A 17,161-nucleotide genomic window follows, 5' to 3' on the forward strand; every position below is an offset into this window, starting at 1 on the left:
CATGCATAGCCTCCCTCATTATCAATATCTGCCACCAGAGTGGTACATTGTTACAACTGATGAACCTACATTGACACATCACAGTGGCCCAAAGTCCATAGTTTGCCTTAGGGTTCACTCTTGCTATTGCACATTCTATGGGTTTGGGCAAAGATCTAATGACACATATCCATCATTATAGTATCATACAGGATATTTTCACTGCCCTAAAAATCCTGTGTGTGCCGCCTATTCATCCTTCCCCCCACCCTCAACCCCTGGCAACCTCTGATATTTTTACTATCTCAATAGTTTTGCCTTTTCCAGAATGTTATATAGACGGAATCCTACAGAATGCAGACTTTTCAAATTGGCTTCTTTCACTTAGTAATATGCATTTAAGTTTCCTACACGTCTTTTCATAGCTTGACAGCTTATTTCTTTTTACAGCTGAATAGTATTCCATTGTATGAATGTACTATAGTTTATTTATCCATTCAGCTATTGAAGGACATCTTGGTTGCTTCCAACTGTTGGTAATTATAAATAAAGGAGGAAGGAAAACATTCCATAGTCCTACGGTTAAGGGCTCAGACTTTTAGTGAGCCTATGCTTCTGGACTGAGAACTTCACACGTTGCTCAGTTTTTTCCTTAGAATCAGCTGAAGTGGGGTATTTCCTTTCTCCCATATGGAAGGATAGACCTGACTGGAGTTGAGTATTCCGTATTCCCTTCCCTCTGGTTAAAGTTAGGCTCTGATAATGCCTCAGCAGGTTAGGTTCTGGTTAAGTAGTTTCTGCTGAGGGCAGACCCTGTTAAGAAAAACAGAGTGCTCTGGTATATTTCAAAATGGTTCCCCTCCCCCTGCAGAAACACAAGGGGATTTTCTTTGATATTTGCTGTGAGAACCTGGTCCAGCTGCTGGTGGTAAATCTCACAAAATTGTGGAACCCTCCTCCCCACAACTGGGTCCCCCTGAATTTTTAGCTGTTAAAATTGTCCAGCAATTTGCCAGTTACAGTTCAGGTTATCCTACCCCAACACTAGTTCCAGGCACTGGTTCTAGCTGAGTTTTTGCTTGTGATTCTCTGCTCCTCTGCTCTGGTAAGCCATTACTCCCTGTATTTGCCTGTCTGTCTTTTCCAATCTTGGGGGGCAGGGTTTTGACCTTTGTCCTCACCTCTCTTTGGGATCCTAGAAGAGTTGATGATTTTTCAGTCTGTTCATCTTTTTATTTGTTGTTATGACTTCCAAACTCCTTACTGTGGAACCCAGTACAATCAATTTTCAGTTGAAATAATGGAGTTAATTTGACAGCTCCAAATTTCCCCCAGGCTGAGCAGAATGGATTTACGAGGGTGGTGATGTTGCTGTTTCTATAGATGTTGTGGTCATTGTGGTTTTGTTGTTGTTGGTGGTGTTGTTGAGTCTATATCATATATAAATTATACAGGAGCAGTAAATTTAACTTTTTTCTTTAAGATCTGCTGTCTTAGCAACTTTCAGATATGCAATACAGTGTTATTTACTATAGTTACCATGCTGTACATCACCATGACTTATTTATTTTATAACTGGAACTTTGTACCTTTTGACCCCCTTCACCCATTTTGCCCACCATCCCCCAACCCCTGCCTCTGGCAAACACCAATCTGTTCCATGTATCTATGAGTTCAGGTTTTTGGGTTTTTTTTTCATACCACATATAAGTGATATCATATAGTATTTGTCTTTCTCTGGCTTATTTCACTTAGCATAATGCCCACAAGGTACACCTATGTTGTCGCAAATGGCAAGATTTCCTTCTTTTTTATGGCTGAATAATATGCCATTGTGTGTGTGTGTGTGTGTGTGTGTGTGTGTGTATCACATTTTCTTTATCTATTCATTTGTCAATGGACACAGGTTGTTTCCATATCTTGGCTAATTAAATAATGCTGCAATGAACATGAGGGGGAAAATATCTTTTCAAGTTAGTGTTTTTGTTTTCTTCAAATACCCAAAGTACAGTTGCTAGATCATATGATAGTTCTATTTTTAATTTTTTTTGTTTTTTTTTGGTGAGGAAGATTAGCTCTGAGCTAACATCCATGCCAATCTTCCTCTATTTTGTATGTGGGATGCCTCCACAGCATGGCTAATGAGCAGAGTAGGTCTGCACCTAGGATCCGAAACCCATGAACCCGGGCCACCAAAGTGGAGCGTGCGGAACTTTATTCCCTCAGCCACAGGGCCGGCCCCCTATTTTTAATTTTTTGAGGACCCTCTGTACTGTTTTCCATTGTAGCTGCACCAATTTACATTCCCACCAACAGGGCACAAGGGTTTCCTCTTCTCCACATCCTCGCTAACATGTGTTATTTCTTGTCTTTTTGATAATAAGCATTCTAACAGGTGTAAAATGATATCTTATTGTGGTTTTTATTTGCATTTCCCTGATGATTAGTGATGTTGTGCCTGTTGGCCATCTCTATGTCTTCTTTGGAAAAATGTCTATTCAGATTCTCTGCCCATTTTTAAATCCGATTGCTTTTTTTTTTTGTTGTTATTGAGTTGAATGAGTTCTTTATATATTTTGGATATTAACCCCTTATCAGATATATGATTTGCAAATATTTGCTCCTATTCGGTAAGATGACTTTTCGTTTTGTTGATGGTTCCTTTTGCTGTGCAGAAGTTTTTTAGTATGATATAGTCCCACTTGCTTATTTTTGCTTTTGTTGCCTTTGCTTTTGGTGTCAAATCCAAAAAATCATCAGCAGGACCAATGTCTGGGAACTAACAGCCTACGTTTTCTTCTAGGAGTTTTATGGTTTCAGGTCTTATGTTCAAGTCTTTAATCCATTTTGAGTTAATTTTTGTGTATGGTGTAAGATAGTGGACCAGTTTCATTTTCTTTCTTTTGAATGGGGATATCCAGTTTTCCCAGCACCATTTGTTGAAGAGACTGTCCTTTCCCCACTGTATATCCGTGGCTTCTTTGTCCTAAATTAATTGACCATATATACATGGGTTTATTTCTGGGGTAATAAAGTTAACTTGAGCTCTGAATGTGAGACTATTGTTTCGTTGTTTGTTTTTCCTATGTTGTTATTTGTTTGCCTCACAATTGGATGCTCAATTAAAAAAGTAAGCCTTTAGCTGTAACCTTTTTAATCCTGTGGAAACTCACATAAGAATTTTCAGCCAAGGGATGAATGGATAAAGAAGACGTGGTATATACACACAATGGAATACTACTCAGCTATAAAAAAAAGATGAAATCCTGTCATTTGGGACAATATGGATGGACCTTGAGGGTATTATGCTAAGTGAAACAAGTCAGACAGAGAAAGTCAAATACTGTATGATCTTACTCATAAATAGAAGATACAAACAACAACAACAAACAAACACATAGATAACAGAGATTAGATTGGTAGTTATCAGAGGGGAAAGGGGAAGGGAGGAGGGTGAAAGAGGTGACAGGGCACATGTGTACCGTGATGGATTGTAATTAGTCTTTGGGTGGTGACCATGATGTAGTCCACACAAATATCAAAATATATGATGTACACCTGAAATTTATATAATGTTATAAACCAATGTTACCTCAATAAATAATTAAATTAAAAAAAGATTTTAACCATATATATGTTACAAAATTCAGATGAACAATAGGTGATTTATTTATAATATATATCACTTTATTATAAAAGAAGCCACGTGTTATTAAATGGGAATGTGTTATATAAACCACTATCGTGTTTCCAAAATGAAATTATTATGTGTTCAGTGAAAACTTTCTTCCCAAGTTCAGTGAAAAATGTTATGAAGTTAAGATTCTCAGGCATATACATGCTAGCAAGTTATTATTTATAGAGCTAGACCAATACCAAGGAGAAGTAGTACTGATTTTCATCTCTGAAAACATTAGTTGGCAAATTCAAGACTTCTATGGAATTTTGTAAACACTAAGAGAATATTTGTATTGCAAAACTCATCATCATCAACCCATCCCATCCTCTCCTACATCTTGTGTAAGGAAAAATTCCATTTTTTTCAGGCGAAGTTTTATTTTGTGATTTCAAAAGTGCTGCACAGAAAACCTTGGATATTTTTACTAGTATGTAATAGAAAATTGATCAAAATTGGATTCTTACTAACTTCTAATTTCAACAACCTACTCTTTTTTTTATATGTTGTTCTCTAATTACTATTACTTGTACTGAGTTGGTAAGAACTTTGCGATTAGAGGAATAATCTTCTAGCTGGTTCTGATTATAATAAAGAACTATTTTGAAATGAAAAACCATTACACAAATGCAAGATTTCATTACACTGTCATTTTTTGAACAAAGTATTTATTGAAAGAATAGATATATTTTGTAAATATATCTATTTAGGTCTTATGGTCTATCTTGCAAAACGGTGTTATCTTCTAAATCTATATTTTGTTAAATACATTCCCATTTACTCATTAAAAGCTGTTATGGACTGAATATTTATGTCCCCCCCCCCTCTAAAATTCATGTGTTGAAACTCTACCCCCCCAATGTGATGGTTTTAGGAGGTGGGGCCTCTGTGAGGTAATTAGGATTAGATGAGACCATGAGGGTAGAACCCTCGTGAATGGGATTATTTTATTTTATTTTATTTTTGTTTATTGCAGTAACATTGGTTTATAACATTGTAAAAATTTCAGGTGTACATCATTGTACTTCTATTTCTGCATAGATTACATCATGTTCACCACCAAAATACTAATTACAACCCATCACCACACACATGTACCGAATTATCCCTTTCACCCTCCTCCCTCCCCCCTTCCCCTCTGGTAACCACCAATCCAATCTCTGTCCCTATGTGTTTGTTTATTATTGTTATTATCTACTACTTAATGAAGGAAATCATACGGTATTTGACCTTCTCCCTCTGACTTATTTCACTTTGCATTATACCCTCAATGTCCATCCATGTTGTCACAAATGCCTGGATTTCATCGTTTCTTATGGCTGAGTAGTATTCCATTGTGTATATATACCACATCTTTATCCATTCGTCCCTTGATGGGCACTTAGGTTGCTTCCAAGTCTTGGCTATTGTGAATAACGCTGCAATGAACACAGGGGTGCATGTACCTTTACAAATTGGTGTTTTCAAGTTCTTTGGATAAATACCCAACAGTGGAATAGCTGGATCATATGGTAGTTCTATCCTGGATTTTTTGAGGAATCTCCATACTGTTTTCCATAGTGGCTGCACCAGTTTGCACTCCCACCAGCAGTGTATGAGAGTTCCCTTCTCTCCACATCCTCTCCAACACATGTTGTTTCCTGTCTTGTTAATTATAGCCATTCTGATGGGCGTAAGGTGATATCTCATTGTAGTTTTGATTTGCATTTCCCTGATAGTTAGTGATTTTGAACATCTTTTCATGTGTCTGTTGGCCATCTGTATATCTTCTTTGGAGAAATGTCTGTTCCGTGAATGGGATTAGACTTCTCGTAAGTCATGAGAGAGCCATTTCCTTTACTCTGCTGTCTACCACGTGAGGATGCAGAGAGAATTTGGAAGTCTGAACCTGGAAGAGGGTTCTCACCAGAACTCAACTGTACTGGCACTCTGATCTTGGACTTCCAGCCTGCAGAACTGTGAGAAATAAATTTATGTTGTATATAAGCCAAAAAAAAAAAAAAAAAAAAGAAGAATTTTCAGCCAGATGTGGGTCTCTGACAAGCCCTGATAAATTATCTTTATTTTTAAATCAAAGAGTAGAGGAATCCAATTTAAATGAATGGAAATAAAAATTAAAGTAAGAATTTATCAGTGTTGTAAAATGTTTTTTTCAAGAAAGATCGTTTCAAAACTGACTCTTATGAAATAAGATTGTAAAATCAAGAGCCAAAAAGTCAAGCGACTATTTTAAAATCAGTATTTTCCTTAGTGACTTTTCGCTAGATCATGCTGTGTTTAGTTCTGAAGCCCAGATAGGTTTCAAGAACAGCTGGCCGAAATCTAAGCGATCCGCGCATGTGGAAGTCTAAAATTCTTCCTTGGATTCACTAGATAATGAGGGATAAGCTCAGGGAAAATGGTTACCCGAGTTTTAGAAAGAATTCTAGGGGTAACCTTTAATTCCCTGCCTCATTCCTGAAAACTTCGATGAGGGAATTGACTTCCCAAGCCAAATAAACCGCCACCCCGCCAGTCTGCCCTGCCAGAGCGAGTTTCAGACCCCCACTTCCCCCGCCCCGAGCTTTTATTCCCTTCCGGCAGTGCAGCCCCAGGAGTCAAGACGGAGAAAAGTTGAATAAGGGCATCTTGGAAGTTAGGTGTCCCCCAGCCCGGAGGCCACCAAGTGGAATAGGAAGAGACGTGCCGCGGGGCAGGTGTGTGCTAGGAAATGCTGAGGCTCCTGGGGACTGAGGACTGGGGCGTGGACCGGTGGCTCGGGTCACTCACGGCACCGCTGGGGCTAGTTTCTACTTTGAGAGAACCATCTAGCTGGGGTCGTTGCCTGTCCCCCACCCCGATGCCGGGGCTGTGCTTGCCGCGCTGGGAGGATCTGTACAGCCTGCGGCGGATCTTGAATGAGCGCTCAGAGCCGAAGATCCGGGAGACAGTGCGAAGCTTCTTTCTCTGCACTCTACCCGCTGAGGGCGGCAAGTAAGACCTCGGACCTTGCAGGCAGGCTTGGAGCAGAAAGCTCTGGCGGAGGGGTCCTGAAATCCGTTTGTGCAGGGTGTGAGAGGGTCGAGGTTCTGCATAATTTGATGTTATGGAGCACGCTTATCGTTGAGAGTGATTGCAGATACGGTGCGCGCAGATCATCATCATGCCGGTGTGTGCGTGCGATCCCACAAGAGACTCGGAGGCACGCTTCGGGCGCGACTGAGAGTGAACCCGGGCAGATGCCCCTGAGTGCCAGTGTCGTTTTGTGAGTGCCTGTGCTTTGGGGGAGTGGGCACATGTTTCGCACAGATATGAGTTTGTGTGTGTGGAAGCGTGTGGCTGGAAGTGAGTGTGAGCGTTAGTCTCGGCAGGGACTCTTCAGCAGCGTCGAGCCTGCCCTGATCTCTAGTGGAGGGCTCAAGCGCGGGGGACGCGGGTGCAGGGCCGGAATCGCCCGCCACTGGGATGTCTTGGCGCAAAGCAGCAGAAGTCAGTTGGGCAAATGGCTCCGGCAGGCGGACTAGTGATACGTGATGGATGGCAGGGTGGGGAGTGGGGGTGGGGGCGGAAGGAAGGGGGAGGGCTAGGGGCTGCTTGGAGGCTGGGGACCGTCTGCGTGCCTTGCACCTCCCCGCTGAGGCCCAGCAGGTCGTATGTCTCCTCCTACCCACGTGACAGACCATCCAGCATGAGTCCAGGAAGCCACACAAGGTGGGGGTTCGGAAAGGATGGACCGCGATCTTACAGAATCCCCTATGTGGGCTAGGAAGCTCTTCTAGATCCCTATCTAGCTGGGGGCCAGGCACATGGCTACTAATCACAACATTTATTCAAGACAGGAATAGGGTCCCCATTTCAAAGATGACTACGGTGAGGCGCTGAGAAGTTACTTGCTCGTGACCCTACCGCCTGGAATTAGCGCAGCTGGAATTGAGTTCAGGTCTGACAAAGTTCTTGCTCTCACCTCCATCTCGTGCTTCCCAGAAGCCCTGCTCCTCTGTGGGTGATTCCAGATGCCCGAATCAGACAGGTTGCCTGGGTCCAGAATTAACGACTGCGCATTAGCCCTCCATGGCTCACACGCATGGGGGTCTAGGGTCAGACTGGGGGAGCCGGGAGTCCCTGCAGTTCTGGACCCTGCTCTACAAGACCGCAAACCTGGGGATGGAGTGGGGCTCGTGTTGAAAACCGGAACTGAACAGGCGGAACTGAACGGAACTGAACAGGCGAAATTTACCATCATGTCAAACTGTCCTCAAATTCCTGCTCACTTGAAGGGTGTTTCTCCTTGATCACCTCCCCTCCCCTTCCATCAGTGACCTCAATGCAAATACAAGCAGGATGGTCCTGCTGGATGCCCCAGGTTTTGGACGCAAGTGGTGACACAATCCGTTGGGGCGCGGGATCCTCCCCCTAATTGGTTGCGCCGAGCTCCTGGCTCCCCCCAGACCCAGAGCTGCGGCATAAGAGCAGCAACCGGTGCTGGGAGGCATCAGAGCCACTGACCAGCTCAGGCATTATCGCTACTTCGACAGTGTCATCACCTGATGCCAAAGCTGCTGCCACTGCCACAGTCGCTGCTCCAAGCTACCCTCTACTTGCTGCCAGGTGAGCCCCGAGATTTCTGCTTAGCTGTGTGATTCTGTTTTTCTCTCCCTCTCTCTCCATTAGTCTTTCTCTTGGCTGATTTCCTAGCCCATCTCAGAGTCTCTGTCCACTTTTCTCTGTCTCTTCTTCACACAATCTCTATTAGTCCGCGATTCATTCCGCGCTCCTGCTCCAGGTAAGACTGGACAGTCTCAATTCTGGGACACCCTGCTCTACTCCTCCTGCGCGGAGGCGGGCTCCAGTCTCACTGTCTCCCGCTGGACCCATGCTTAGTCCAATCTCAGGATGCTTTAGCTCCCCAGGCACCGCGCGCAGAGCAGGAGGCAAGAGTCGCTTTCTGCAAACCGCGCTCGCAAATCCCGTCTGGTTCCTAGTCGTCCCATGGGAAATCACAATTAGCAACCTGGGCGAGCGCAAGTGAGCTGCGACAAGACACAACCACTGAGGGGCAGGCAGCCATTAAACGTAAGCCCTAGTTGTGAGTTCTGGGAGCTTTTTCCCCCAGTTTAAGTCTTGGGTTCCAATTTACCACTCTGCTAAGGTTGGTTCTTATAGGGGACTCTATGCCAAAGTGCAGAGCAGCTGAGCTCTAAGAATTTGGTTCTTCAGTTTCTCAGAGATCCCCACCTCAGAGATATTCCTACTCCACTTACCTTCTCCCACACAGATCACCAGGTGTGAGTAAAAGCCCGACACAGGGAGGACAGCTCTGAGTTGTTTGTGAGAGCAGCTGTGGTGACAGGGTACTCTGAGACTGTCCTCAATGGAGATCTGGGCAATAGGTGTATGTGAGAGTGTGTAGGGTTGGCGGAGAAGGTGCTATAGACTGAGACCTCCTCACTCAGTGGTCCTGCTAGGATGCTCTTCCCACTGTGCTAAACCTGCCTGCTGCAGGCTCACTGGACCTTCCATCCACTTTGCTGATGAGGAAACAAGTGTGAAGGGAAATGACATGACCAGCCTGAAGCCAGGAAGCCAGGGGGTCACAGGCAGAGGCAGGACTGGAGCCCAGGTCTGTGGGCTCAGAGAACTTCCAACTGCCGCAGGTGGTGATGTCATTCTTCCCTTGCAGAGAGGCGTCATGGGCTTCTGGAAGTTCTCCGCCTTCCTGCTTCTCAGCATCTTGGTCCTGTACCAGGCGGGCATCCTCCAGACAGCACCATTCAGGTAAGACAGCCCTGCTAGGAGCGCACTCCCCTCCCACTGCCCCTCAGATCAAACAATTTCATGCTCTGAATTTTGGTGTGCTGATAATTTAACATCTGGCTCTCTGGGGGAAAAAATGTATGTATGTAAACCTGCTATAAGTTTATTATAAACTTTTTATGATATAAAGATGTGTCACACACAATTTACAAATAGAAATAAGATATACAATACTCTTTATTATAAAATTCATATACCTTATTGAGCGTCACAGAATGCTTTCCTTGCCCTGTAACGAACATTTGCATCTGTAGTAAACTGATTTATCTAATTCAACCATAATTTGAGAAGTGAATTGCATCCTAATGTGCTAACTACTTTGCCAATAAATTTGTTATTAAATCGGATATGTGACCTTTTAATCTGATTTCTCACCTTCATACAAATTACATTTATTAAACTTAAACTTTTTTCATATTCAAACTGATTGTAAGTTTTATAATAATGTAAGTTTTTAAATAATGCATGTGTTTAACACTAAGCTCATAAAATTCCTGAAAATCTAACCATCAGCTTTCACAAGCCTGGATGATCCAGTTTCAGTAAACCACTTCAAATTCACACCAGTGCCTGGCTTCTGGTAAAGCAGCATTTTTGGAAGGAAAGCGGCCTCCTGCCCTGTCCACTGGGAGCTGGGGAGGCCACATCCTCAGGAGAAGCTGCAGAACCCAGGGGTCCTGGCTGCTTATCCAGGAGGGGGCAGGCAGGTGACTGAGCCTGTATTGGGTTTCCTTTCCTTCTCCAGGTCTGCCTTGGAGAGCCACCCAGACCGTGCTATACTCACTGAGGAGGAAACTTGCCTCCTACTGGCTGCGCTGGTGAAGGACTATGTGCAAATGAAGGCCAGAGAGCTGGAGCTGGAGCAGGAGACAGAGGGCTCCAGGTGAGACTCCCCACCCTGCCCAGCACAGGGCATCCCCTCCCTCCTGTCATGACCAAGAAGGCATATCCCAAGACGTAGGAGAGAACACAGCTGGACGGGAGGCCAGCAGGCTGTTCGTTCACCCAGCCTGGGGCCCAGCTGTTCTCAGGCTCCACTGAAGACAGAGGTCAGGTGGAGAGACTATGGTTAGACCACATGTAAAAAGATCCATTTCCGAAAGCAGTTGGGAAAGGTGTGGAATCCTTCACTCTGGGAATTCGTCTTGCCCTACTAAGGAGACCTCCGAGCACTGGAAGAGTGAGGACTGGTAAGTGTGAGGGCAGCAGATGGACCCCATATATCTCAGGAAATTCTGGAAATTAGACTCCTCCTAGTTAACCTGCATATGATGTTCTTTCTCACCTGCAAGGCGCCTTCATTGCACATTTGCAAGGTGAAGCCAAAGGCCTTGCAGAGGGTGGAGTCGGGTAGAGCAGTGTCTGAGGTAGGTCTGGGGTCTTGAGATGTGTAGGATCTGTGGAGATGTGCCTGTTGTCAGGGGCCAGGCACCCTTCCCAGCCCTCCCTCCCTGTGCACCCTGAGCTTGGAGACAAGGCAGCCCCTGGCCTGGCCCCAGCATTGCCCGGATAGAGGCACGTGTTGCACCTGCATCCGCCCTGAGACCCTCTCTGCAGAGCGTGAAGGACTGAGCAGTTTGTGGAAGGCCAGAAAAGGCCCCAGCTTCTCCACCACAGCCCTTCCCCACACCGCTCTGGCTCAGCAAACCTCTGAGTTCTCCTAATGGACGATGTGTGAGCTGCCCTCCTGCCTGCCCCTCCTGCCCCCACTCAAATTGACCCCTCCCTCGTCTAACCTTCTGTGTGACAGCCACGGGGCAGACCCAGTGCATGGTACCATTTGGCATGTCTTTTCCCTGCAGCCTGGACAGCCCCAGAGCTAAGCAGTGTGGTAATCTGAGTACCTACGTGCCTGGCAAAAACACACAGGACCTCAACAAGTTTCATATGTTCCCCTAAGCTACAATAGGATTTGAAGTGTGTGGCAAGGAAAGGGTCATGGCCAGAGGGTTGGAGAGAGACCACAGCCCTCACATTGGCATGCCCCAGGATGCCTACTCAGCCCCTCCCTCTCCTTTCTAATTTCCTTTCTTGCTTCCTTCCCATAACTTGATGCGTGCAGTCCTCTCTGCTTGCTCTTCGCGCTGGTATCAATGGCTTTCTTTGTGGCAGTGAATGTCTGGAACCTCAGATTTGAGGAGAGAGAGCAGGACCTACAGGCCAGAAGAGAATCACCCAGGAAGAGATCAGAGGGAAGGGGGCCACCCTTTGAGTCCCTGAGGGGATTCTTAGTCTTGCTTCTGAATGTGCCTGTCATTGGGCAATAAAAGTATATTTCTACAAAGACTAAATTGTGGTGGTTGTTGCTCTGGTCCAGGTCTCAGGCTTCATGGCTTCAGGAACACCTGTCTTAGAAGTAGCCTTAGCCTCAGGTAGCCGGATTCAGGGCATGGTGGGTGGTCTCTCTGACCAACCTCAAGTAGTGAGAACAGGAGGACTAATGAGCAGATAAGCACATCCATGACTTGATGCTGGCACCTCTCTGTCTCTTCCAGGTAAGACAGGGGAATTTTCCTTTTCCTAAGAAGGAGTACTTGGTACCAGTGAATGGGATGTAGCTTCTAGACAGTCTTTAAGAATGGAGTTGGGTGTGGTACCATAATTCTCTCCAGTTTCATATGCCTGGTTGATTTTCAGTTTATTTATACGAGAAAGATTGGCTGTTATAGCTCTTTTTCCCATGGCCAGTTTCTCAGCGCCATCTTTGGGTTTTCTGGCACCTCTGGGAATTTCTACAGGGAGTGATCATGCCGTTTTCGCTAATGCCTTATGATTCTGCTGTGATTTGTGTTTAGGAAAAACCCTTAAGTTTCATTGGTGACTCTCAGAGCAGTAATTTTACCACAAATGTCCCATGGGGCAGGCTCCTGCCCTCAACTTCTCACTGACAGGCCTTCTCCTTTTCTCCATCCTGCAAATCAGCCTTACTGCTCAGAAGAGATCCTGCAACACTGCCATCTGCGTGATCCATCGGCTGGCAGGCTTGCTGAGCAGATCTGGGGGTGTGGTGAAGAGCAACTTCGTGCCGACCAATGTGGGCTCCAATGCCTTTGGCCGGCGCCGCAGGGATGTTCAGGCCTGAGGAGTGAAATGACTCCAGGAAGAAGGTGACCGCCCTCGTACTGTCAGATGGGAGGATGGATGGCCGGGTATTGCAGGGGTGCTGTCCACACTTTAACCCTCCTTGGGCCCATATGGGTAAAAAATCCACAGGAGAAGATGCCCACTCCAGTGTCTGGCGAAAGAACAGAGAGTCCCAATAGCTGAAACTACTAGAATTTGGGTTCATCTCTCTCTGTTTTTCCAGCGTCTCCCTGTGACACTGAGATCATCTGCCAGGAAATATAGATTTTTTAAATTTAAAACACTATTCCCTGTAGTTATAATCGTGATTATTCTAGCACTTGAGTTTGAAAGGCAATAACATTATCTTTTTGAAGTATACAGTACAGTGTCATGAACATCTGAATTCAGAGCATACACTTGGGTTAAAATACTGTGTTTGCCCTCTACTAGCTGTATGACCATGGGCCACTCTCCCTGAGCCTTAGTTTCTCCATCTGTAAATGAAGGTAACAATAGTATTTACCTGCTAGCGTTAATAGAAAGAGTAAATGACATAATAGATGTCAATAGCCTCACATTTAATAAGTAACTAAATTGTAGCTATTATTTTTTCTTTCTCCTAGATCACCATGAAGCTAAACTCTACTTCCTTTAATTTGTAGTGAAAACAACTTGTAGGACAGGGTGCATGGAAGACACACCTATATGCATGCTTCTAGATACTGAAGTCACTCGTTTTTGTTTGAAATAAACTAAAGCTAAATGCAGAATAAAATCATTGTGGTTACCTAGTGTGTATCTTTTTATATTAGATTTGTATTCAATAAATATGACGGCATGTCTGTTGGCTTATCTAGTATCAGATCTGGGCCCCATCAGCCCACCCATCAATGTTGGCAGCTTCTGCTAAACCTCAGGGAGACGTGAACTTGCTGCCTCGTGTGTGTCTGGGGATATAGTAATGCTGTGCCTCGATGGAACTCTTTGCTTAAAGAATATTGTCATTTGCGAACTTCAAGATAAAAAATGTATTTTTGATACACTTAAAAGGGGTTCCTGCTGCTATTTATGCTGTTTTTCCCAGGACAGCCTCAGGGACCTGTGAACACTTTGTTGACCAGGCTGACTCGAATGAGGCAAAGACAACATGCTCGCGATGGGTCCTCAGTGTCCTGTAGCCTCAGTTTCTAGGGAAACATCCCATATTACAATCAGAACCCTGTGCATCTCAAAGAGACAATTCACATTTACTTTCAGAGAGTGCCCTGGTCCCCAGCCCCAGAGGATATCCCTGCACTTCTCCTTGACTCGGCTTTGCCCTTACCCATCCCTGCCTCTCCTCCCCATGAACACCCCTTCATACACCCCTTAGCCTGCAAAGCCCTTTAGAAAAATTGGCTCAGAGTTTGAAATGGGATCACAGGCTGGCAGACCTGGAAGGTCATCAGGTGCCATCCATTCCAACTGTTTTATTCTTCGAGGTGCACAGAAGAAAAGTGCATTGTTCAAGGTCTTGCAATGAGTTTAACAGACATTCATACATTTAACAAGCACTAACTGAGTGTCTGCTATATGCTTGACACTATTGAGGCAGTGAGAATATAGCAATGAACAGACCAGACAAAACTCCCTGCATTCATGGAGCTGATATTCTAACTGGGGGAGATTGAGGACGCACGCTATGTAATCAGAGATGCTCAGTATTGGAAGGAATCTGGGATGTCATAAGTCTGATGCCTTATTTGAGGTAGGAATTTCCCAGCATCAACATCCCTATATTCTGCTGGGACTGCCAGTGACAAGCTGCTGACTGCAACTCCCAGGGTGACTGGCAGCCAGTTACACTGCTGGACGGTCAGTGAAGTGGGGTTATTTAGGTAGAAAAGTCATCCCCTTCTACCTACTGCCTCTAGTTATTTCTGCAGGAGCACAGAGAATTATGACCCTTGGTCGCATTTAGTCTGTACCCAACACAGTAGCCCAACCTTTGCTGTAAAAGGTAGATCAGACCACATCTCCCCTATGTGCAAAATACTCCATTGACTCCCCATCTTATGGAATAAACACCTGGGGCACTGCAATTGCTTACAAGTTGATCTTCCCTTCCTGTCCTCTCACCACCACCCCATTAGCCACCCGGACTCATGTCCTACTGCTTTCTCACACACTGGCATTCTTACTGTCCCTCAACCTTCATCCCCAGCACCACCCTCCTCAAGTGTTTGCACTTGCCAGTACCTCTGTGCAGAATGCTCTATCCCCAGGGCCCCATTTCCTCCAGATTGCTCAAATGTCACCTATCCTGGCTATCCTTTCTGAAACTGTACCCTACCCCACCCCACCTACGCACCCTAACTCTCTTCGTTATTTTTTTCTTCTTACCACTTGTTACTTTCTATCATAGTATATATTTTGCTTATTTATTTTGTTTATTGTTTGTAAACCCACCCCATCAAGAATGTAAGCTCCACATGGACAGGGACATGGATATATTATTAATTGCTCTATCCCCAACACGCCAAACAGTGAACAGTGTGCCTGGTATAAGGTAGCACTCAGTAAATATTTACTGAATGAATGAGTGAATGAATGGCATTAAGTCATCTTCCCTTTTATGTTTGGCCAACTCTCAGGTTCCCTCTAGGCCCAATTTTCTTCTGGCTAAATTGCCCAAGGGTCTTCACCTTCAGCAATTACATCACCTGGATAGTGAATCCCTCAAGTGCCTGGAGATTTCTGCAATGGCCACTGGTTATCAGTGACTCTGTTTCCTGCCTTAAGGCCTCCACAAGGACTATTTCTTCAGTTTGAACACACTTCTGACTCTGTCTTTCTCCTTCCCTGGATTAATCTGACCAGCTTTTCTTCTTCTTTCCATGCAGTAAACAAAGAAGATGGGCAGGGTGCTCTCTAGGAGTGATGCCTATGACTAGGTAGGTTAAGTTCAAATCAGGAGGGGAAGTAGTGAGAAGACCCTTTTAGTCTGGGATCCAAGGCAGGTTCACCAATAAAAGAGCTAACACTGTACTAAATTCCCACCAGAACTCTGGATATTTCTCAATTGACTCAGAGCTCACATAGTGAACGAGTGTGATTAATTCGAACCCTCAAAACAAAAATAGGGTGTCTTGGCTCAGAACTCTAAGAACAGACGTAAGGAGTGCATAACGCAATCAAAGCACAACATGGAATGACAGAGACTTTTGGTATTGCTACAGCATCAATATTTAATACTCACAATCTACATGGGCCATTGCAGGAAAAGAATGTCTTTTAGTGCCAATTAAGGCTCACCCTGAACTCTCAGAGCTGAACACTCAGAGCTGTGTCTGATTAAATTACTGCTCCCAATTCTTCACTATGCCATGGTAGTATTATATAGTTTCAACCTCCTATGGTGTCATGGTGGGTGAAACTGATTTCTCTGCTCATTGACTTTGAACTTGGCTAAGTGACTTGTTTTGGCTGATGGGATATTGGTAGACACGGTGAAAGCAGAGTCTTGAAACACATTTATGTGGTTGGGTTTTGTACTCTTGTGCTTCCGTCATCACCCTGAAAAGAACATGCCTTAGGTATCCATTGATCTACTAGCCTTGACTCCAAAATGAGGCCTGTGAACCTAACCCTGTCCTGTAGCCTGGATCCACACATAGCCAACTCCAGCTGAGATCATATATAATCCTACTACAGACCCATGAGCAAGAAAAATAAATATTTGTTGTTGTAAGCCATGACATTTTGAGTTTGTTTCTATGTAGCATTTTGTGGCAATAGCTAAGTGGTATATACAATTTGAGAGTGTTATGGACTGAATCACTGTGTCCTCCCTATACTCATGTGTTGACACTCTAACACCCAATATGACAGTATTTGGAAATAGGGCCTTTAGGGTGACAGTTGAGGTTAAATGAGGTCATAAGTATGGGGTCTTAATCTGACAGGACTGGTGTCATCATAAGAAGAGGAAGAGACACCAGAGATCTCTCTCTCTTTCTGAGCACACACAGAGAAGAGGACAGATGAGGACACAGTAAGAAGATAGCCAACTGCCAAGCCAGGAGACGAGCCCTCACCAGACACCATCCCTGACTTCCCCTTGATCTTGGACTTTCAGCATCCAGAACTGAGAGAAAATAAATTTTTGTTTTTTTAAGACATCCAGGCTGTGGAATTCTGTTATGGCTACCCAATCAGACTAATAAGGGGCATTAGTAAATGGAATTATTTTTGCTACCACAGCTTGTTTTTTCTTCTTATTGAGATTTTGGGCTCTAGGCCAATTTGCTAAATGGCCAATTTGTCAAATTCACTTGTTTCTTTTTACTACTTCATTTTGGTTACCATTTTCATTTTGTCTTCTTAAAATCATCGTAAAGAATGTTCATTTTGAGTCCATTCCAGCCTCCTACTACTGAAACTGGATAATATATACCTTAATAAGCTAATTGTAGTTTATTTATGTAATGGATATGTATGATACATAACATAGCACTGAATATAAATATATGTATCAACTTTGGATAAATCTCACATATAATGTTGAGTGCAAAATGAAGCAAGTTGCAAAGAGTACATATTAGATGATACCATTTGAGTTTAAAACATGCAGAACAAGACTATGTAAAATTTAGGATTACATATGTA

The 17,161-nt window shown here is 44.3% G+C and overlaps 1 protein-coding gene across 3 annotated transcripts; it reads left to right on the forward strand.

Moving 5' to 3' along the window:
* The first annotated feature begins 6,422 nt into the window (after positions 1 to 6,422).
* On the forward strand, positions 6,423 to 13,301 carry LOC131408900 (calcitonin gene-related peptide 2-like). 3 transcript variants are annotated; one of them, XM_058546041.1, is made up of 7 exons: positions 6,423 to 6,628; positions 7,470 to 8,242; positions 9,315 to 9,409; positions 10,194 to 10,331; positions 10,555 to 10,638; positions 12,371 to 12,555; positions 13,138 to 13,301. In XM_058546041.1, exons 3-6 carry the CDS (start codon positions 9,324 to 9,326, stop codon positions 12,528 to 12,530), a joined length of 468 nt encoding a protein of 155 aa, XP_058402024.1. In that variant the 5' UTR covers positions 6,423 to 6,628; positions 7,470 to 8,242; positions 9,315 to 9,323; the 3' UTR covers positions 12,531 to 12,555; positions 13,138 to 13,301. The 3 variants fall into 3 exon arrangements, with proteins under 3 accessions (XP_058402024.1, XP_058402023.1, XP_058402026.1); XM_058546040.1 differs by lacking the exon at positions 6,423 to 6,628 and having other exon boundaries at positions 7,264 to 8,242; XM_058546043.1 differs by lacking the exons at positions 6,423 to 6,628; positions 10,555 to 10,638 and having other exon boundaries at positions 7,271 to 8,242.
* Positions 13,302 to 17,161: the final 3,860 nt, after the last annotated feature.

Source organism: Diceros bicornis, chromosome 7 (genome assembly GCF_020826845.1).
Source record: "Diceros bicornis minor isolate mBicDic1 chromosome 7, mDicBic1.mat.cur, whole genome shotgun sequence".
In the NCBI taxonomy this organism is placed as follows: domain Eukaryota; kingdom Metazoa; phylum Chordata; class Mammalia; order Perissodactyla; family Rhinocerotidae; genus Diceros; species Diceros bicornis.

What these genes read in the sequence shown, in the direction of transcription:
- LOC131408900 (XM_058546041.1), top strand. Translation starts at nt 9,324, where the DNA reads ATGGGCTTCTGGAAGTTCTCCGCCTTCCTGCTTCTCAGCATCTTGGTC. An exon ending in CTCCAGACAGCACCATTCAG is followed by an intron (nt 9,410 to 10,193) that starts GTAAGACAGCCC and finishes TTCCTTCTCCAG; the next exon opens with GTCTGCCTTGGAGAGCCACC. An exon ending in CAGGAGACAGAGGGCTCCAG is followed by an intron (nt 10,332 to 10,554) that starts GTGAGACTCCCC and finishes TTCCGAAAGCAG; the next exon opens with TTGGGAAAGGTGTGGAATCC.